The sequence below is a fragment of the Amblyraja radiata genome, chromosome 2 (genome assembly GCF_010909765.2).
Source record: "Amblyraja radiata isolate CabotCenter1 chromosome 2, sAmbRad1.1.pri, whole genome shotgun sequence".
In the NCBI taxonomy this organism is placed as follows: domain Eukaryota; kingdom Metazoa; phylum Chordata; class Chondrichthyes; order Rajiformes; family Rajidae; genus Amblyraja; species Amblyraja radiata.
Genome location: NC_045957.1, coordinates 84,610,560 through 84,632,703, shown reverse-complemented (window position 1 = coordinate 84,632,703; position 22,144 = coordinate 84,610,560). Strand labels below are relative to the sequence as shown.

Genomic DNA, 22,144 nt, shown 5'->3' with positions numbered 1-22,144 from the left:
TGGGAAAATAAATACTGTGCCACAGCAATAGAGTTGCAGCTTTACAGCGTCAGAGACCCGGGTTCAATCCTGACGTTGGGTGCTGTCTGTATGCAGTTTGTATGTTCTCTCCCCGTGACTTGCGTGGGTTTTCTCTGAGATTTTTGGTTTCCTCCCACCCTCCAAAGACGTTCAGGTTTGTAGGTTAATTGGCTTCCGTAAAATTGTAAATTGTCCTTTATGCGCGTCGGATAGTGTTAATGTGTGGGTGATCACTGGTCAGTGTGGACTCTGGGCTGAAGGGCCTGTTTCCACGCTGTATCTCTAATTTAAACTGAACTAATCTGTTTACTCTTTCTAAAGTAGTTACAGTATATCCACTAAAACCCCTCCTTTGCTCAAAGGAGAATAGCCTCCGCATCTGTGGTCCAACTGAAACTCCCCCTTCCTTCACCCATTTTTGTAATTTTTTTCTGCATCATAGTCATAGAGTGATACATTGTGGAAACAGGTCCTTCGGTCTAACTTGCCCACACTGGCCAACATGTCCCAGCTACACTAGTCCCACCTGCCAGCGTTTGGCCCATAACTCTCCAAACCTGTCCTATCCATGACCTGTCTAACTGTTTCTTAAATGTCGGGATAGTATGTGCCTCAACCACCTCCTCTGGCAGCTTGTTTCATACCCCCACCACCCTTTGTGTGAAAAGGTTCTCCCTCAGATTCCTGTTAAATCTTTTCCCCTTCACCTTAAACCAATGTTCTCTTGTCCTAGATTCTCCTACTTTGGGCAAGATAATCTGTGCATTGACCCGATCTATTCCTCTCATGATTTGGTGATGAGCTTGGATGGTATAATGGTATTAAAAGCAGAGATGTCATCTATGAATAGGAGGTCCCTACTCCACTTCCTGCAAAGACTCGCTTCAATTTCTCGAGGTCTTGGATGAAGCTCTTCCCAAACCAAGCTGTGATGCATCCTGTTAAAATGCTTGCTATGGTGCATCTGTAGAAGTTGGCGAGAGTTGTCGGGGACATGCCAAACTTCCTGTCTTCTAAGGAAGTAGAGGCATTGGTGTGCTTTCTTGATTGTTGCTTCAATATGGGTGGTCTAGGAGACGTTGTTGGTGATATTGAATCCTAGGAATCTGATATTTTCAACAATATCTATCGGTGTCGTCAATACAAACTGGGATATATGTACCACGTCGCTGCCTGAAGTCGTTCACTATCTCTGTTGTCTTGCTGACATTGATAGAAAAGGTTAATGTCTTGACACCAGAACACGAGGTTCTCAATCTCCTTCCTGTACTCAGTCTCATCATTATTTGATATCCGGCCCACAATGGTGGTGTCGTATGCGAATTTGAAAATTGAATTAGATCTGTACATGGTTGCACAGTTGTGGGTGTACAAGGAGTAAAGAAGAGGGCTGAGAACACATCCTTGCAGAGCACCAGTGTTGAGGATTATCATAGAGGATGATCCATCCCCTACTCCCAATTCCTCTGCTATGCTGCATCTGTGCCCAAGATGAGGTATTCCATACTAGGACATCCAAGATGTCCTCATTCTTCAGGGAACAGGGGTTCCCCTCTTTCATCATAGATGAGGCCCTCATACCTCATCTCCTCCGTACCCCGCAGCTCCGCTCTTGCTCCCCCTCCCTTTAGTCGTAACAGGGACAGAGTCCCTCTAGTCCTTACCTTTCACAACATAAGCCGTTGCATACAACACGTAATCCTCCGACATTTTCACCACCTCCCATGGGATCCCACCGCTAGTCACATCTTCTCATCTCCACCCCTTTCCGCCTTCTACAGAAGCTGTTCCCTCCACGACTCCATGGTTAACACATCCCTTCCCACCCAAATCTCTGCCTACCCAGGTACCTTCCCTCGCAACTGCAGGAGAAGCACCACCTGTCCCTGTAACTCCTCCCTCGACTTTGTCCAGGGACCCTGGCAATGCTTTCAGGTTAGGCAGAGGTTCACTTGCACCTCCTCAACTTCATCTACTGTATCCGTTGTTCAAAGTGTGGATTCTTATACATCGGCGTGACCAAACGTAGACTGGGCGATCGTTTCGCTGAACACCTTCACCCAGTCCGCCTAGACCTTACTGATCTACTGGTTGCCAAACAATATAATTCCCATTCTCACACTGACCTTTCTGTCCTGGGCCTCCTCCATTGTTAGTGAGGCTAACTGCAAATTGGAGGAACAGCATCTCATATTTTGCTTGGGCAGCTTACAACGCAGCGGTATAATGTGTAGGAAAGAACTGCAGACGCTGGTTTAAATCAAAGATAGACACAAAGTACTGGAGTAACTCAGCTGGACAAGCAGCATCTCTGGAGAGGAGGAATGGGTGACGTTTCTTCAGACTGAAGAAGGGTCTCGACCCGAAACGTCACCCATTCCTTCTCTCCAGAGATGTTGCCTGTCCAGCGGTATAATGTTTGATTTCCCTAACTTCAAGTAACCCCTGCACCCCCCCCCCCCCCTTTCCCACCCAAATCGTACTAGCTTTAAAGTGGTCTTGTTGAGACCCATTGCCCGTTACTTGTTTGTTTTCACCTGGTCCCCGAGCTAGCAATGGCCTGTTTCCTTTATCATCTTTATTTGTTTTGCCTATCTTTCATTCATTTGTTCTATATCTCGTTTCCCTTTCCCCTGACTCTCAGTCTGAAGAAGGGTCTCGACACGAAACGTCACCTATTCCTTTTCTCCACAGATGCTGTCTGACCTGCTGAGTTACTCCAGTTTTTTGTGTCTACCTGAAGTGGTCTGTTGTTTACTCGTCGTCCCCCTGTACTAGCCGCTGACACCAACTCTAACTGACCTGCTTGGCGACCCATGAGAGAGAGGGGGGAAGGGGGTAGAGAGGGGGGGTGGAGGGGACGGGGAGAGGGAGGGGGGAAGGGGGGTGGAGGGGAGGGGGGAAGGGAGGGAGAGGGGGGTGGAGGGGGGGGGGGAAGGGAGGGGGAGGGGGGTGGGTGGAGGGAGAGGGGGGGGTGGAGGGAGAGGGGGGGTGTGGAGGGAGGGGGGGGGGTGTGGAGGGAGAGGGGGGGTGGAGGGAGACGGGGGGGTGGAGGGAGAGGGGGGGTGGAGGGAGAGGGGGGAAGGGAGGGGGAGAGAGGGGGTGAGGGTGGAGGGAGAGGGGGAGGAGGGTGGAGGGAGAGGGGGAGGAGGGTGGAGGGAGAGGGGGGAAGGGAGGGGGAGAGAGGGGGAGAGGGGGGAAGGGAGGGAGAGGGGGTGAGGGGGGAAGAGAGGGGGAGAGGGGGGTGAGGGTGGAGGGACCGGCACTGACGGCTGCTACAGGCTGGGCATGGGCACTACGCGTGCGCAGCCGGCTCCGGGCTGCGAGGACGAGCCATGGGGTGTTTAACGCAAACAAGTCCGGGGCAAGCGTGTCTCTGCACGATGCTCACATCAAGGTTGTCTGTGCCCAGCCTGCCCCATCGCTGGATGCCCGGCGTTACCATGTTCGCGTTGATCGCCTGTGTGGTCGCCTGCGCTGCTGCGGGCGAGGATGCGGTCCCGGGGAGCGCGGTGGCGGGGGAGCAGGAGCTGGACGAGCCGGGCAGGGTGGCCTGGGAAGAGCTGGAGAAGAGCGGCGTCGCCGACAGGCACCAGGAGTCCTACAGCACGTTTGCGGCGGAATTGTTAGAGCCGCGCTACTGGGGGGATGAAGGTTGGTGCAGTCCTTTCATTGTAACGAAGAAGAGAAGTACGCTTTTGTAAGAAAGAATCTATAATTCCCCGCGTCAATATTTGCAGTTCCCACCAGTGATCTGTGTACTTAATTGTTCTATTTCTGCAGATTTTAACTGGTGCCCTGTTTCAGCATCATGGGAAGTGACATTTTCATCCATCACAATGTATTACTCTGAATCATCGATTGGCGTTTTACCCCGAGGTTTCTGTCAAATTTTCATTTCGGTCACGTTAATCTTGTTAATTATCACTCGCATCCCGTGTTTCTCGCTGTACCTTTCTAAACGTGGTGCTTGCTAAAACATATTTGCGGGTTCACAGAATGAAAAGATGCGAAATAAGGAAAACATTCCAGTTGGTACCAGCAGTGGGGATGAGAATCAGTGAAATTAAAAGGCCCTATTTCGTTCCCCACTTGTTCGTTTATCGTTTGCTGGTCGTTACATTTGTATCAGGGAATTTCACGTATGGAAGCACGGGGTCGACCAATTGTCCGCTAGTGTCTGCTCGGTTAGTCAATAAGATCATTGATGATCTCTTTCCTCAGCACCACCTTCCTGTGCTAACCTCTTAGTTACGTTAATAAACAGAAATTCACCAATCCCTGGAGCATGTTGATCACTGTAATTTTTGATGATATCTCTAAATACAAATTCAGCTGCCGTTGTGCTCTGCGCATTGTTGGGCATGTCATGTTTTATCATTATCATTATCCAAGTCATGTACATGGAAAGCCTTTTGAGTGGAGTTAATCATATGTCTTTCCAGATCTGAACAATAAATCATGGAACCACCAGAAGCAACCACTTCTTGCTCATCCTGCCAATTGGTAGAAAATTGGAACATAGCATACAAAACGTTTAGTACCATTCATTAATGTCGCCTGTTAGGTTGAATTTCGTTTTCTAACTTCAAAGCAAAAGGGAAATGTTTGTTCAGCAATATATTATGATTTCCAATTGAGCATTGATTTTTCACTAGGGAAGTCGTTTTCAAGGCAATCTTTTTATTGCAAGTGAATAAGTATACAATTATAATAACTTGTTTCATGACAGTGAGATGAAGTAAAAATAATTTATATTTCTCAGGCAAGAATTATACCTGTACCTAATATGTTATTGAATAACTCATATTTTATTGATCATCATATTAGTGGTAGTTTGTATTTTTGTGTTGTAGGTTATGCTTTCCCATCCCCTCCTCCTGTGGATCCTTTTGCAAAAATACGTATAGATGATTGTGGAAAGACTAAAGGCTGCTTTAGGTGGGTTCCAGAAGTGCATGTTAATTTTGTAAATGCTATCGGATTAAATAATGTCCATGTCTTCGTCTCCCATTTTCATCCCCTTCTGAAATTACTGCACTCTCTTTTTATAATTATGTTCCTTTTGCCTTGCTGCCACAATTCACAAATAAATGTGAAAATAAATGCACAAAAATCAGTTATACAGATAAAAGAAAGGATACTGGGATGTTTCTGCTTGTTTACAAGTATTCACCATAACAAAAGTTCCAAAATATGTTTTGTGACTATATGTTGTAGCAACATTTATTTTGGTTCATACTAATGAAGCTAACAGTGATTAGAAATCACCAATTTACACCAGTACTCAAATTAACTGTAATGAATTCCTTCAAACTACACAAATAACAGCTAAAGGTTTTCCCAGAGCTCTCTCCGCCCTGCAGATTAGCAACATCTCAAAGCAAAAAAAAACACAGAATGTTGGAAAAACTCAGTGGATCAATCCCTTGAAAAAGGCCCCTCATTCAGAATCAATTTTATTTAATTAAGTCAACGCTCCATATTAGTTAAGCATTTATTATTTTTGCATCACATCACTTTACAGTAATCTTTTTTCCTTATTCCACACCATCTCCTTGAACCCATTTCAACCCCATTCTCTCTACATCTGCAAATATGTGTTAATCAACAATAGGAGAGACCTTTTCACTCAGAGGGTGGTAGATATATGGAATGAGCTGCCAGAGGGGGTAGTTGAGGCAGGCACAATAACAATAATTAAAAGACATTTGGACAGGAACATGGATAGGAAAGAGAGGGATACTGGCCAAATGAGACTAGCTTAGATGGAGTATCTTGGTCAGCCTGGCCAAGATGGGCTGAAGAGCCTGTTTCCATGCTGGCCATGCTCATATTTCAGTTCTGCTGTCAGGAAGAAGGTATAGGAATCTGAAAACAGTGACCACCAGGTTCAAGAATAGCATCTTCCAAACAAACATCAGGCTCTTGAACACTCCAAAACATTAACCTCAACTATGAACTATAGACTATCTTTGGTTGCGCGATAGAGTTTGTTTTTGCACTTGTATTAGGGTTATTCATTTATTGTTTTTCTGTTTATTACATATTATCCATGTACATTGTATTTACAGTTCTGTTATGCTGCTGCAAGTAAAAATTTCACTGTTCCCTTAGTACATTCGACAATTGGGACAGGAATTAAATTTTTATTAACATTTAAATTAAGTGAACTAAAAGAAGCAGAATATGAATTGGAATATAAAATAATTCATAATGAGAATAAGTTTGGAAAAGCAGTTGAAAATTAGCACCAGATTACTTGCTGCTCTTTGAAAATCTAATTGCACTGTGAAATGAGTCTCCAAATAACTGCACCTGGAAGGTCCTCAGATTTGGAGTTATGGCTGTGATCAATTTTATGTGGAAATCCATTTGGGTGGAAAGTCTGAGGCAAAATAAAATTGATTGAGAAAACTTAAGCATATTATAATTATGCACATTACTAGTTTACTCCTTAGCTGGTTTAGTTGAGTTCTCTGAGCACAAATCTGGCAGATTTTCATTACAGCACCAGCCAGTAATGCACTTTTGTTAAAATGCAGGGTTTCTTGTTTTCTTTAATGTCCTTAAATGTAAATAATTACACTCTGTGGTAGAAAAATAAACTTTGATTTAATTTCCACAACGTTGTTTAATTTAAAGCATAAATTAAATGCTTCTTTCATAAATTCCAGTCATTCTGCTCTTGAGAAAAATAAGTTGGGATTCCCAAACTAGAGAGGAAAAAAAGTGATACATGTTGGAGAATCTGGATAATAGTTCATTTTTGTAAGAGTAATGATCTTTGCCCTAGTATCGCTACATGCATGAAATCATCCTGTGCAATTTTACAGAAAGATAACATTTACATTTAGTTTCCCCATAGAGTTTTATAATATCCATTATAAAAAGTTAGTATTCATTTTTGCTGCCTAAGGAAATTTTTGTTATTAAAATAGTGTCTTTTGAATAAAATTGGTCTTACCCAGAAGGTGTGCTGGTAAATAGGTGCTCAAGCTACACGAATCATAATTAGCACGTCATGAAATGTGAGGATGTGTTTAAAATATATAAATATACCAAATATTCCAATTTATAAATTATATATTCCTATTATCTCTATAAATGATTTTTCAAAAATCAGAGAAAAGTATATTATTTGTGTTGCGTCAAGAATCACAAAAATTGTCTCGGTTTGGTGAAAGTTATATTTTTCCACTGTCTATTCCTCTGTTCCTTTTGCAGGTATGGAAAACCTGGCTGTGATGCAGACACGTGTGATTATTTCCTCAGTTACCGCAGAATAGGTGCTGATGTTGAATTTGAGCTAAGTGCTGACACTGATGGCTGGGTTGCAGTTGGATTTTCATCTGACAAACTAATGGTAAACCACCAACTCACCTGCATATTTAATAGAAATGGATGCACCATGCGAAATAAATGTATAAACATGACTTTAGTTTCTCATTATTGATAAAGCAATGTAAATGGATGAGTTAATTCTACAGGTTTAAAACGATGTAATATAATCTTCATTTTATCTTTTCAAAAAGTAAACAGTTTGATTTAAGATCCCTGATAAATCAAAATAAGATCCTGAAATCAGAAAATCAGACAATGCATACTGAGTTCCTAACTGCATTATTTTCTGAAAGCAACTGGTTTCTATTACAAGGATATAAAGTGCAGGAGTATCTCAGCGGGTCAGGCAGCAGGCAGCATTGCTGGAGAACATGGAGAGTTTACAATTTGGGTTGAGACCTTTCTTCACACTGATTTGAGGGGGGGGGGGGGAGTGGGGGGGAATGAAAGCTGGAAGAGAAGAGGTACAGGACAAATACTGGCAAATGATAGGTGGATACAGGTGAGGAGCATTTTGAATAGGGAGATGATTCATCAATAAATATGGTTCGGCTTGATGCTGACTGCTCTATTGCAATACACTTTGCTCACAACGACAAGGAATTTGTTATCCTGAATGTGTATACACATTCCTCAATGTGAATACATCCTATGAATGCCATCAGAATGAGGATGAATATTTAAATAGACTTGCTTTCATCTATTCCTTTATTCAAAACAATAATTATTGTAGTGTATATGTCATTGGGGATATGAATGCAGACATCTCAGATAGGAACTCATTATTTGCCAATCATATGGCTCAGTTCTGTAAAGATAATAAATTAATATTGTCAAGCAATGTGCTTTTACCTACAGATAGTTATACTTATATAAGTGAGGCCTGGCACACTACGTCATGGCTGGACCACTGTATTAGCACAGCTGATGCACATTGCCTCATTGGGGTGTATGAGCATTTTGTACGGGGCAGCAATGACATCATATACCTGTGGCTATGACAATAAACGTTGAACACCTTGTGGTTTCCCAGATAGAAATAGCTTTAACACAGAACAACTGGACTGATCAACCCTCACAAAGGAAGACATCTTAGCCTAGTATGCCCATACAGATAAATCCTTAAGCAACAGCACAGGTTCACGAGATTGATCTCTGGGATGGCGGGACTGTCATATGAGGAAAGATTGAAAAGACTAGGCTTGTATTCATTGGAGTTTAGTAGGATGAGGGGGGATCTTATAGAAACATATAAATTTATAAAAGAACTGGACAAGCTAGATGCAGGAAAAATGTTCCCAATTTTGGGCGAGTCCAGAACCAGGGGCCACAGTCTTAGAATAAAGGGGAGGCCATTTAAGACTGAGGGTTGTGAATTTGTGGAATACCCTGCCACAGAGGGCAGTGGAAGCCAAATCACTGGATGGATTTAAGAGAGAGTTAGATAGAGCTCCAGGGGCTAGTGGAATCAAGGGATATGGGGAGAAGGCAGGCACGGGTTATTGATTGGGGACGATCAGCCATGATCGCAATGAATGGCGGTGCTGGCTCGAAGGACCGAATGGCCTCCTCCTGCACCTATTTTCTATGTTTCTATGTTTAATATTCATCTATCTAAAGATGTAATAATGTCTAGTAATGTTAATTGTAAGGATATGAAGCATAGGAGAGATATCTGCTCCATGTATAATGATATAGTAAGCTCTTTATGTGTAGACAGTAAGCCCTACTGCAAGCATAAAAATAAGACACATAGCATCAGGCCTGGCTGGAATAAGTATGTAGCTGAGCTTCATACTGAAGCCCGTGAAGCCACTAAATCATGGGCTATGGCAGGTAGACCCAGACAGGGGCTTGTGTTGAGTACAAGAAGCTCACTAATGCAAGATATAAGTATGCTGTTCGCTTCATCTGTAAAAATGAGCAAGCTATGAGGGCTGATTCCATTGCTAAGAAGCTGCTTATTAACAATGCTACTGATTTTTGTAAAGAAGTGAGAGCTCTTAACAGTTGCAAAACATCTCTACCATGCACTGTAGATGGAATCTCCGGAACAGCTAATATCGCGGAGTTATGGCAACAACATTATAGTACTTTATTCAACTGTGTCCACGGTGATTTGCATAGGGTGGACAATATTGTGAGTAATGACTCAATGGTGATTATGTCACATGAGGTGTATCATCGCTGGATTATTTCATTCCAAAAAGGAAGAAATATTCTAAAGGGAGTAGGAGGCAACCGTGGCTGACAAGAGAAGTTAGGAATAGAATAAAACTAAAAGAAAAGATGTATAACACAGCAAAGAGTAGCCGGAAGCCAGAGGATTGGGAAACTTTCATAGGACAACAAAAGGAAACAAAACTGGCAATACGGGCTGAAAAGATGAAGTACGAGAGGAAGCTGGCCAGGAATATAAAGTAGGACAGTGAAAGCTTCTTTAGATATGTTAAGGGAAAAAGAATAGCAAAGTCAAATGTGGGTCCCTTGAAGGCAGACACGGGTGAAATTATTATGGGGAACAAAGAAATGGCAGAAAAGTTGAACAGGTACTTCGGATCTGTCTTCACTAAGGAAGACACAAACAATCTCCCAGAAGTACTGGAGGACAGAGGATCTAAGGGGGTAGAGGAACTGAAATACATTTTCATTAGGCGAGAAATAGTATTGGGTAGGCTAATGGGACTGAAGGATGATAAAGGATGGGCCTGATGGACTGCATCCCAGGGTCCTCAGGGAGGTGGCTCTAGAAATAGTGGACGCATTGGTGATCATTTTCCAATGTTCAATAGATTCAGGATCAGTTCCTGTGGATTGGAGGATAGCAAATGTTATCCCACTTTTCAAGAAAGGAGTGAGAGAGAAAACGGGGAATTACAGACCAGTTAGCCTGACTTCGGTGGTGCGAAAGATGCTGGAGTCAATTATTAAAGAGGTAATAATGGGGCATTTGGATAGCAGTAAAAGGATTAGTCCAAGTCAGCATGGATTTATGAAAGGAAAATCATGCTTGACATCTTCTGGAATTTTTTGAGGATGTGACAAGTAAAATGGATGAAGGGCAGCCAGTGGATGTAGTGTATCTTGACTTTCAGAAAGCCTTTGATAAGGTCCCGCGCGGGAAACTGGTGACTAAAATTGCACATGGTATTAGGGGTAGGGTGTTGTCGTGGATAGAAAATTGGGTGGCAGACAGGAAACAACGAGTAGGAGTGAATGGGTCCTTTTCAGAATGGCAGGCAGTGGCGAGTGGAGTGCCACAAGGCTCGTTGTTGGGGCTGCAACTGTTTACCATATATATTAATGATTTGGAAGAGGGAATTTGGAACAACACCAGCAAGTTTGCGGATGACACAAAGCTGGGTGGCAGTGAACTGTGAAGAGGATGTTAGGAGGTTGCAGGGTGACCTGGACAGGTTGAGTGAGTGGGAAAATGCGTGGCAGATGCAGTATAATATAGATAAATGTGAGGTTATCCACATTGGCGGCAAAAACAAGGGGGCAGATTATTGTCTCAATGGGGTTAGGTTAGGTAAGGGGGAGGTACAGAGAGACCCGGGTGTCCTTGTACACAAGTCACTGAAAGTTGGCTTACAGGCACAGCAGGCGGTGAAGAAAGCTAATGGAATGTTGACCTACATAACAAGAGGATTTCAGTATAGGAGTAAAGAGGTTCTTCTGCAGTTCTATAGGGCTCTGGTAAGACCACATCTGGAGTATTGTGTACAGTTTTAGTCTCCTAATTTGAGGAAGGACATCCTTGTGATTGAGGCAGTGCAGCGTAGGTTCATGAGATTGATTCCTGGGATGGTGGGACTGTCATATGAGGAAATTGAAAAGACTAGGCTTGTATCCACTGGAGTTTAGAAGGATGAGGGGGATCTTATAGAAATATAAAATTATAAAAGGACTGAACAAACTAGATGCAGGAAAAATGTTCCCAATGTTGGGCAAGTACAGAACCAGGGGCCACAGTCCTGGAATAAAGGGGAGGCCATTTAAGACTGAGGTGAGAAAAAACTTTTTCACCCAGAGAGTTGTGAATTTGTGGAATTCCCTGCCACAGAGGGCAGTGGAGGCAAAATCACTGGGTGGATTTAAGAGAGAGTTAGATAGAGCTCTTGGGGCTAGTGGAATCAAGGGATATGGGGAGAAGGCAGGCACGAGTTATTGATTGGGGACGATCAGCCATGATCACAATGTATGGTGGTGCTGGCTCAAAGGGCCAAATGGCCTCCTCCTGCACCTATTTTCTATGTTTCTATGCCATGACCATGCTGTCCAACAAGAAAGCAAATGGCTTGGATCATATTTCTGCTGAAAATCTTAAGTATGCGAGTATGAGGATAGCTCCTCTCCTTGCTATTTGTTTTACTGGGTTTATGCTTCCTGGCTTGTTACCAGACTCAATGTTATATGTTCTGCTAGTGCCGGTCATTAAGGACAAAGCTGGTAAAGTAGGCAGCCTAAATAATTACAGGCCCATAGCTTTAGCCAGCATATTGTCAAAAGTTTTAGAAATAGTTCTGCTAGATAGAGTAAATGAGTTTGTTAACTCCACATATAACCAGTTTGGCTTTAAAGCTAAACATGGCACTGACTTGTGCATATATGCCCTAAAGGAGATTGTAAACAAATATAGAGGCAAAAACTCTTCAATTATTATGTGCATTATTGATGCATCCAAAGCCTTTGATCGTGTTAATCATAGAAAGCTGTTTGTTAAAATGAGTCATAGAGGGGTGCCTAAATACATTGTGAGAATTCTGGCTTACTGGTATGCCCACCAGACTATGCAAATAAAATGGAGCAATAGGGTCTCAGCCCCATTTGGGGTTAGCAGTGGTGTTAGACAAGGGGGAATTTTGTCCCCAGTCATTTTTAATCTTTATATTGATGATCTGTTCAAACAATTGAAAGCCTGTAATACTGGGTGATTGATTGGTAATATTTTAGTGAACCATATTATGTATGCAGATGATCTTGTGGTCTTTAGTCCATCTAGCGCTGGTCTCCAGCAGCTCCTTACTATATGTTCTGTGTATGGTGTGGAACATGATATTAAATATGATGGTTGTAAGAGTGCTGTTACGATCTGTAGAACCAAAGAGGATAAATGTCTAACATTTTCTGATTTTAAATTGTCTGACAATAATCTTAGTGTCTGTGATAAGGTAAAATATCTTGGGCATTTTATTACAGAACAAATGACAGATGATGAGGATATTTATAGGCAACGACGTATGCTGTATGTACAGGCAAATATTCTCTTGCATAAGTTTGGTGTGTTTACAGATGTCGCTGTTTAGAGCATACTGCACACCACTCTATACTGCGGGCCTGTGGTCGAACTACAGAAAGACAAGTTTGCAGAGACTAAAGGTGGCCTATAATGATGCCATGAGTACACTGCTAAGGAAACCTAGATGGTGTAGTGCTAGTGACATGTTTGTGGCTGCAGGAATCAACTATCCTAAGAAATCATATGTATAAATTCATTTGCAGGATAAATGACTAAAAATGTAATTATCGTGGCCTTGTCAAACATAAGGTTTAGTCAGAGATGAAAAGATAAGGATCAAATATTTCTTTACAACCAATATCTATTTTCAGAGAACTCTGCACTTGAACTCCAAAGACCCTCTATTCATCAACGTTTCTCAGTGCCGTGCCTTACATTACGCACATGTCCTACTCCTATTTAACCTCCCAAAATGCATCACCACACACTCCTTGAGATTAAATGCCCAACTTTCCATCTGATCTATATTCTGCTGTGGCCTTAGACAACCCTCCTTGCTATCCATTACATCACATACTTATTAATTGTTCCTCCTACATTCACAATCGTCATTAATACATATCACAAACAACAAGGGTTCCAGCATGAATTCTTGCAGTACACCACTGGTCACAGACTTCCAATCAGAATCGCCTCCTTCCACCACTGCTCCCTGCCTCTCATCATCAAGCCAGTTTTGGATCCAATGATCTTGCCTTGGATCCCATGGGTCTTAATCTTCCTGGCCAACGCACCATGCGGGAACTTGCCAAATGCCTTGCTCAAGTCTATGTTGACAACACCAACTGCACTACCTTCATTAAACTAGTGAGGCAGGATTTTCCTGCATAAAGGCATGCTGATTATTCAATATTCCTATTCCTTAAGATTTCCTCCAATTTCCCTACCACTGACATTGGCTCATTGGCCTGTAGTTTGCTGGGTTTTCCCTACTGCCCTTTTTTAATATAGCATATCCTCCAGCGTTCTGGCATCTCTTACCTCCATTCTTTGCATTCTTATTAAAGCCATCACAGTCCAAGTTGTATTACATTTCAACTTACAAAATTGTGCCTACTTTGATGTGAACATTACTGATTTTTCAATCAACATCATACAGATAGATCTAATGCTGAATTTACAGTGGTAGTATCTCTACTAAGTTTAATGCAAATATTATTCTTTTTTCTTTTAGGGAGGTGATGATGTAATGGCCTGTGTGCATGATGACAATGGCAGAGTTCGAATCCAGCACTTTTATAATGTTGGTCAGTGGGCAAAAGAAATAAAAAGAAACCCAGCCAGGGATGAAGAAGGTATTTTTGAGGACAATCGAGTGACTTGTCGATTTAAACGACCAGTGTATGTTCCCAGAGATGAAACTATTATTGACCTTCACTTGAGCTGGTATTATTTATTTGCATGGGGTCCTGCCATACAAGGTATGTCAACATTTTAAATGCTGTAGGAATGTTTTAATAAATGATTTAAAACAATGTTTCTATAGTGTCTTAATATTTTTACGTTATAGCTAACTAAAAGTACATTGAATTAATTTTATAGCATGTAAGCTGCTGAAATCATTTTAAAGGGATTTAGATTTTATTATCCATTCAAATATAACAAATCTAGAGATGTATACATTAATAATATTTTTGATTTTTATATCAGCAATTTAAAATGTTTTGAAATGAGGCCAATCATTTGAATGGCAACTATTTTTGTTAATAGCAATGATGACTGCATTGGTATTTGTCCTAATGATCTTGCTGTTTCCAACTGTAACTCTACATAACTGCATTAATTACTCTTCAATTTGTTTTACATTTTTTAATGTTGTCACTCTTTCATGCAGTACTGCTTATAAAAATAATTTCAACAGTGGCATAGTATGCACTACCAGTTAGACACTAATGCTTCTATAATATAATATCAGTATCAGCTGTTACTAAGTGGCTATTTCAATAACACAAGAAATAGAAACATGAGTAGGACATTCAATGAGATCATAATTTAGCTTCTACCTTAACTCCCCTTTCTGACTACATTCTTTCAAGGGACTTGAATATAAAAATCATTGTCAGCACTAAACACTCTCAGCTATTTTAATACAAAATGGTATATTTATAAATCGAATTTTCATATTTTTACCAATAGACTGATTATTATTTCCTGTGTGACAATGTTTAGAAGTGCAAGTTAAGATTGGAATAGGAAGATAGGTCAGGTGAATGTGAGACTGAGTAGACAGGGATTCAGATTATTGAACCATTGGGATCTCTTGTGGGGCAAAGGTGAACTGTAAACTGTAAAAGGCAAAGGGACGGGTTGCACCTGAATTGGAGGGGAACCAATGTCCTGGAGGGTAGGTTTACCAGTGCTGCTCAGAAGTGTTTACACTTGATTGGCAGGGGGAAGAGATCCAATATGGTAGTGAGGCAGGTGGGAGTACATGAGGCAATGACTGCAAGTTCAATATGCAGGAGCATAGTTGGGAGAATGAAAAGATTGGCATAACAGATGGGTAGTTGCTATATTTATTAAAGGAAATATCACAGCAGTAGTACAAGATTACATTATTGAAGGTCGTTTAGGCTATAGATGGAGTTGAGAAATAGAAACGGGATGATCACCATGTGAGGGTTGTACTACAGGCCCACAAATAGTCAATGGGGATTAGAGGAACAAATATGTTAGGAGATTGCAGACAGCTGCAAGAGGGGTGTTCAAGAAGGAACTGCAGATGTTTTAATAAATGATTTAGCCAGATGCTGGAAAATCGAAGGTACACAAAAATGCTGGAGAAACTCAGCGGATGCAGCAGCATCTATGGAGCGAAGGAAATAGGTAACGTTTCGGGCCGAAACCCTTCTTCAGACTGATAGGGGGTGGCAGGGAGAAGGAAGGAAAAAAAAGAGGAGGAGGAGCCCGAGGGCTGGGGGATGGGCGACTGATAGGGAGTGGCAGGGAGAAGGAAGGAAAAAAAAGAGGAGGAGGAGCCCGAGAGCTGGGGGATGGGGGTGTAAGGCTGCAAGAGGGGTGTCATGGTTGGGGATTTTAACATTCCCAATATAGACTGGGGCTGCCATAGTGCTAAGGGCTCAGATCGGGTGGAATTAGTCAAATGTGTTCATAAACGTTTCCTCATGCAACATTTAGAAGGCCCGACAAGGGAAAAGAAGAGGTTTGACCTACTCTTCAGGAATCGGGCAGAGCATTGCTGAAATGTCAGTGGCCAGTCTTTTGGGACCAGGAACCCTAGTGGCTGCCCAGTGGCAGAGCGGTAGAGTTGCTGCCTTTCAGTGCCTGTGACCCGGGTTCGAACCTGACTACGAGTGCTGTCTGTACGTAGTTTGTACATTCTCTCTGTTATCGCATGGGTTTCCTCCAAAGATGTACAGGGTTCCAGGTTAATTAGCTTCGGTGAAAATTGTAAATTGTCATTAGTGTGTAGGATAGTGTTAGTATACAGGGTGATTGTTGGTCGGTGCGGACTTGGTCGGCTGAAGGTCTGTTTCCATGCTATATCTCTAAAGTTTAAAGTTCAATAGGTTTAAAATAATTATTGATAAGAAAGGGCTGGTTTACAAGTTAAAGTTTCTAAATTGGGGCAACTTGGATGGTATTTGACAGGAATTTGAAAAAGTTGATTCGAGTAAGTTGTTTGAGGGAAAAGGGATGTCTCGAAAATGAGATTCAAGGAACCCTGGATGATGTGAGAAATTGAGGCTTTTGTCAGGAAAAAGGAGACATGGGTTGGGTACAGGCAGCTGATGTCAAGTTTATTCCTGGAGAAGGAATTATGAACATCAGGAGGGCAAAAAGGGCATGAGATAGGCTGATAAGATCAAGGAGAATCCAAAGAAAGGTTGTATATTAAGGGAAAAGTGTAACTCGAGATACATTGGGCCTCTCAGAAAACAAAGAGATCATTTATGTGTGCAGATGGGCAAGGTCCTCGATATTTCTTCTCTGCTTTCACTGTGGAAAAGGACATGAAGATTAGGAAACTTAATAGAGATGTCTTGAGTACCAGCCATATTACAGTCATGGAGGTGAAGGTAGATAATTCATGTAGGCTTAACCAGATATATCCAAAGACATTGAGGGAAGCTAGAGAAGAAATTGCAGGAACCCTGATAGAGATATATGAATCATCGTTAGACATGGGCGAGGTGTCAGAGGACTGGAGGCTGGCTAATGTTGTTCCCAGCTATTTAAGAAGGTCTGCAAAGAACACCTAGGGATTATAGACCAGTAAGCCTAACATCTGCGGTAGGAAAGTTACTAGAATAAGCTCGATATGCATTTGGAAAGGTTGATTCGGGAATGTTTTGTCCATGACATTTGACATCTATTGCATCCGCTGTTCCAGGTGTCAACCTCTCTACATCGGTGAGACCAAGCGCAGGCTTGCCGATCGCTTCGCCCAACACCTCCGCTCAGTTTGCACTAACCAACCTGATCTCCCGGTGGCTCAGCACTTCAACTCCCCCTCCTATTACAAATCCGGCGTTTCTTTCCTGGGCCTCCTCCATTGCCAGAGTGAGGCCCAGCGCAAATTGGAGGAACAACACCTCATATTTCGCTTGGGTTGTTTACACCCCAGCGGTATGAACATTGACTTCTCCAATTTCCGATAGTCCTTGCTTTCTCCCTTCTTCCCCCCCACTTTCCCAGCTCTCCCACAAGCCTACTGTCTCCGCCTCTTCCTTTCTTCCCCCCCCCCCTCTTTCCCGACATCACTCTGAAGAGGGTCTCGACCCGAAACGTCGCCTATTCCTTCTCTCCATAGATGCTGCCTCACCCGCTGAGTTTCTCCAGCATTTTTGTCTAACTGCAGGAGGGGGGCGCCGTTGTGTATGGCTGCCCTGCCTACAGTCCGTCGTTTCACCCTTGAAATTTTTTTTTAGCATGTTCAAAAGTTTTGTTGGAGGTCTTCTAGTTCTTTTATGTGGGGAGTGGGGGATGGGGGGGGACTGTTTTTCTCAGTCCGTAGCTGGTCGGAGATGCGTCTTTCCTCCGAGCTGCATCTTCGCCCTCTCCTCACGGCCTACCACCTGGACTGGCACGGCGTTTCCTGCCGGGACCGGCCAGAACTTCAGCTTTGGTGTCGGCGCAGCGCTGAAGCACCATCGCGTAGCGGGCGATGCCTTACCGAGGATCGCCGTGTGGTAAGCTCCGGAGTGCTGAGACCGCCGAATCCAACATCGCGGAGCTGTGGTTGCGGAGCGTCCAGCTACGGGCGGCGCTGACTTTAACATCGCGGAGCCTGGGATCCTTCGCCGAGGTCCCCAGTGTGAATCTCCACCCAGCGCGGCCTGTGGACTTCCGGTAGGAAGCGGCCGATTCAGAACTCCAATGCCGTTGAGAGTGTTCTCTCCGAAGCTGGAGCTCTATCATCACGGCGAGAGGGCCTGAAACATCGGCACATGCTGCGGCGACTGCGGAGGCCCCGACCACGGGTGAACATAGTGGAAGAGGACAGAACTTTTTACTGCCTTCCCTCACAGTGGAAAATGTTGATTCTACTGCGGGGGGGGACGTTCATTTTAAATTCTATAGTGTGTTGTGTCTTTTCTTTTTTATTTTGTATGGATGTATGGAAACCCAAATTCTTCTATGTACAGCACTTTGGTTTCAACGCGAGTTGATTTAAATGAGCTATATAAATAAAAATGTCTTAGTTACTTATCTTCCTTTTTAGTTTGTCATATTAGTTTTGCTTGCCCACAGTATAATCATAATGAAAAATAATCACACAAAATTAGCACCAACTTGTATTAGCGACAAGCCCATATTACCATAGTTTAAAACAATAGTTAATTACTGATAAATGACCAATCTTCAAAAAGTAACGAACAGTAGCATTACATCATCACGTAAATAATTTCATAACCTGTTGATTCATTTCTGCATTGCTTTCAGACTATTAATATCTATTATAATCAAATGGTCTCAACTAATCAATTGAACATTTCTGACAAGGGCATTAGTTGTTTAAGAGAAATATTGAGGGCATAAGGCCAGTATTGGGCAACCCTATAACATTTAGTCATTATATCCTACTTTCCTTATCAAAACACTCAAAAAACAAAAAGAAAAACAGTCAACAATCTGATGAAGGTGCTTGGACCTGAAACATTAATTATTTTGCAAAGAATAAAGTGCTAGAGGAACTCAGCAGGCCAGGCAATGTCTGTGGAGAGAATGACCAGCCAATATTTCAGGTCAGGAGTTGCCTTCAGACTGAAGAAGGGTTCCAACCCGTTTGAAGAAGGGTTTCGGCCCGAAACGTTGCCTATTTCCTTCGCTCCATAGATGCTGCAGCACCCGCTGAGTTTCTCCAGCATTTTTGTGTACCTTCCAACCCAGCAACCTCGTCGGTCAGTTTCCAGTTTTTTTGCACAATATATCAGCACCTGCACTCTCTTGTATCTACATTAATTATATTATCTTTCTACAGTTATTACCTGGCCTGCTGAACCATGCCAGCATTTTCTGCTTTAATAGAAATTGTTATCTGAGTGATTGAAAAAAAAAAACATGGCATGTGGATGTTGCTGGCAAGTCCAGTATTTGTTATTCACTGAATAGAGTGGACATTTTACAAGAATAGAGTGGGCACTTTACTATGAGTCTGGAGAAACACTTCATTATCTTGTTTTTTTTAAATTCATGATTGATCAGAATGACAGAGAGTGTAAAATTAATTCAAATTCTTTGGAGAGACAATATCAAATGTAGTTACCTGATGATACCCTTGAATGTAACTAAATGCATTTATAACATGATGTGCAGTTCTATCCCATTTTTTAATTGTTTCCTTTCTGCATTTTGACCTGAAAGGTTCAATTACTCGACATGACATTGACTCTCCACCAGTATCTGAAGATGTTGTCAGCATCTACAAGTATGAAGATGTGTTCATGCCTTCTGCAGCTTTTCAAACCTTCTCTTCACCCTTCTGCCTGCTATTAATTGTTGCTCTGACTTTCTACATATTAATGGGGACTCCTTAATGAAATCGTCGCAGAAAAATATTGATATAAAAATACATTTGATCATGATATTAATGCAATTTTGTTTCAGAATAGATTTAGCATTGGAGCCTCGTGAATGTATGATATGACAATATATTGGAATAATAATCAGGAATTGGTCAAATGAAAGCTATTTGTGAAAAGTAGGAATTATAGTTTCAAATCCATGGTTCACTGGTTGATCGGTGCGGCTTAGGGAGTCCCTATTTGGACAGAGTATGAGGGCACCCTTGCCTATCACTGTCATCATGTGCTGCATGTGCCAAGGAATGCATACCTGAAAGACTGTGACTGTTACTGTGAACGTGATTTCCTAGCTAACATGCTAAGTAATTGCTAATTTAATTGTTGTACTTATACTTTGTAGGATATTTTTATTTTACAAGGTTTGTTGAAAACTTATTGTACCAGATGTTGTCATTTTAAACACTGAGTTGTGCCCAAAATGTAAGAATGTTTGTACAAAATAAGTTTTATTAATTTTGTGTAAATAACTAAAAGTATTTTATCACTATTTATTTGTAGAGAATTCAAATTGCAGTAAACTATAGTCCAAGCTTTTAGCCTATGTAAAGGATAAAATAGCCGGCAGAACAATTGTAAAAGAAAATCCAGAACCAATTGAATATTTCTATAATGAAATATTTACGTTAAACTAATCATCAATCGAATCACAATCATAATGTTATTGTTTCTCTGGGGATTTTCCCCAACGGTTCTCATTAGAATGATTCAACTGATGTCATTATAAAATCTAAGAATATTATACTTTTGAGTGAGACAAAAATCAGTAGCAGTATTGAAATGTAATAATTCTTGCTGTGGAATCTATACCCAGTGTCTAGTGTGTAGGTCCCAGAACAACAAAGGATGTCATATCTTTGTCCAAAATCACAAAATTTCAGCTATAAATAAATATGGCATTAAGCTGTGCCATTTTGAAAAGCATTAGAGAAACGATGGGAAATTTGCATATCTAGACACAAAGAGGGCAGAGAAAATCTGTAAATGATACAGATCACATGAGACATTAAATGTTATTCTTCCATATCTAAAACTTAATGTCATACTTGATCTAAATCGTCTTAAGTTTTTTACATTTCTACTTCACTGCAATTTTATAAATATCATATCGATAATGCATGATAATGCTGTTTGCATCCCAGATTTTGGGAAGAGTAAAAGTCATTTGGTCCTTGTACCTGGGATCTTTGGGCACATACATGGGAACCCCCTCATAATATGCTCTTGATGCTTTGCTGCAAAATCCATACTTTTCATTTAGAAATCCGTCCATGCTTTCTTGGAACCTTAATTGAATGAACACTCATGTTAGGTATCTAGTTACTCTTCATCACGAAAGTTCAAAATGAAAAGTAACTGTGTGAAGGATTATATCTAGGTGAGGGATGTCAATATATTAATCATTTAATTTCCTGGCAAAGGTCATTCTTTTTTAATAAATTGATGAATGTAATCACCTGCTTATTGATGGCCTTTCAGTCCAGCTATCCTTGATCTACTTTCGTATTTCATTGAAAGCTTGTGCCCACATCAGATGTATAATTTCCTGTGTGAGTCGTTTTTATTTCAGTCCTTAATTTTAATGTTTTATTGATTATCTGTGGCTATGTATCCACTAGCTATTTTGAGGATTGATAATTTAATTGATTACTTAGATTGTTTTTTCACTTCAATGAATTTTTAATGTTAGTGGTATCCAAAGTGTTGGAATAAACCAGCAGTATCTGTGGAAAGAGAAATAGTTAACTTTTCAGGTCTGGGACTTCATCAGAAGAGAGAAAACATGGCAGCAGAGAATGTAGGTGAAGGATGGATAGGACAAATGGAATAGCTCTAATAGAATAAATCAAGATATTGGAAAAATTAAGATTAGATGAAGTTGCTTTGTACTATATTTTGGCAGTATTGAGGCTGTTGATCTTGCCTAGCCTGCCTCACTATTAAAAAAAATAAAAGAAGTCCAATGATGACTTTAATAAAATGCTTAGTTTATGCTGCTTCTTGGTTCAGATTAAAAACATGTCATGTACGATGAGATGACTACAATGAACCCGGAATTTCAAACCTTAAATGAAATATGATTTGTAGGTTTAGTAAAAAAGAAAAAGTGTAAGCTTTAAGAAGCTGAAATCGAACAAGGCCGTTGATGAATATAAAGGAAGCAGGAAAGAAAGAAGAAATAAGGAAGATATTAAGTGGCAAATTAAATGTTCTTGGCAAGTAGGATTTAGGAAAACCCCAAGACATTTTATACATTTAATATAAACAAACGAATAGCTAGAGAATGGGCAGGTCCAATCAAGGACAAAAGAGAGAATTTATGCTTGGAACCAGAGGAAGTGGTAGAGGTATTAAATGAGTATTTTGCACCAGTATTCACCAAGGAGAAGGGCATGGATGATGTGAGTTAGGGGAGGGATATGTTGTTATT

At 41.4% G+C, this 22,144-nt stretch overlaps 1 protein-coding gene across 2 annotated transcripts; it reads left to right on the top strand.

The window, feature by feature from the left end:
* Window positions 1-3,333: 3,333 nt before the first annotated feature.
* frrs1l (ferric chelate reductase 1 like) lies at window positions 3,334-21,442 on the top strand. Of its 2 annotated transcripts, none has more exons than XM_033049614.1 (5): window positions 3,334-3,675; window positions 4,878-4,962; window positions 7,249-7,387; window positions 13,842-14,088; window positions 19,496-21,442. In XM_033049614.1, the coding sequence occupies exons 1-5, from the start codon at window positions 3,357-3,359 to the stop codon at window positions 19,666-19,668; spliced, it is 963 nt and encodes a 320-aa protein (XP_032905505.1). In that variant the 5' UTR covers window positions 3,334-3,356; the 3' UTR covers window positions 19,669-21,442. The 2 variants fall into 2 exon arrangements, with proteins under 2 accessions (XP_032905505.1, XP_032905494.1); XM_033049603.1 differs by having other exon boundaries at window positions 3,334-3,711.
* Window positions 21,443-22,144: the final 702 nt, after the last annotated feature.

What these genes read in the sequence shown, in the direction of transcription:
- frrs1l (XM_033049603.1), top strand. Translation starts at nt 3,357, where the DNA reads ATGGGGTGTTTAACGCAAACAAGTCCGGGGCAAGCGTGTCTCTGCACG. An exon ending in CATTGTAACGAAGAAGAGAA is followed by an intron (nt 3,712 to 4,877) that starts GTACGCTTTTGT and finishes TTTGTGTTGTAG; the next exon opens with GTTATGCTTTCCCATCCCCT. An exon ending in ATGGGGTCCTGCCATACAAG is followed by an intron (nt 14,089 to 19,495) that starts GTATGTCAACAT and finishes TTGACCTGAAAG; the next exon opens with GTTCAATTACTCGACATGAC.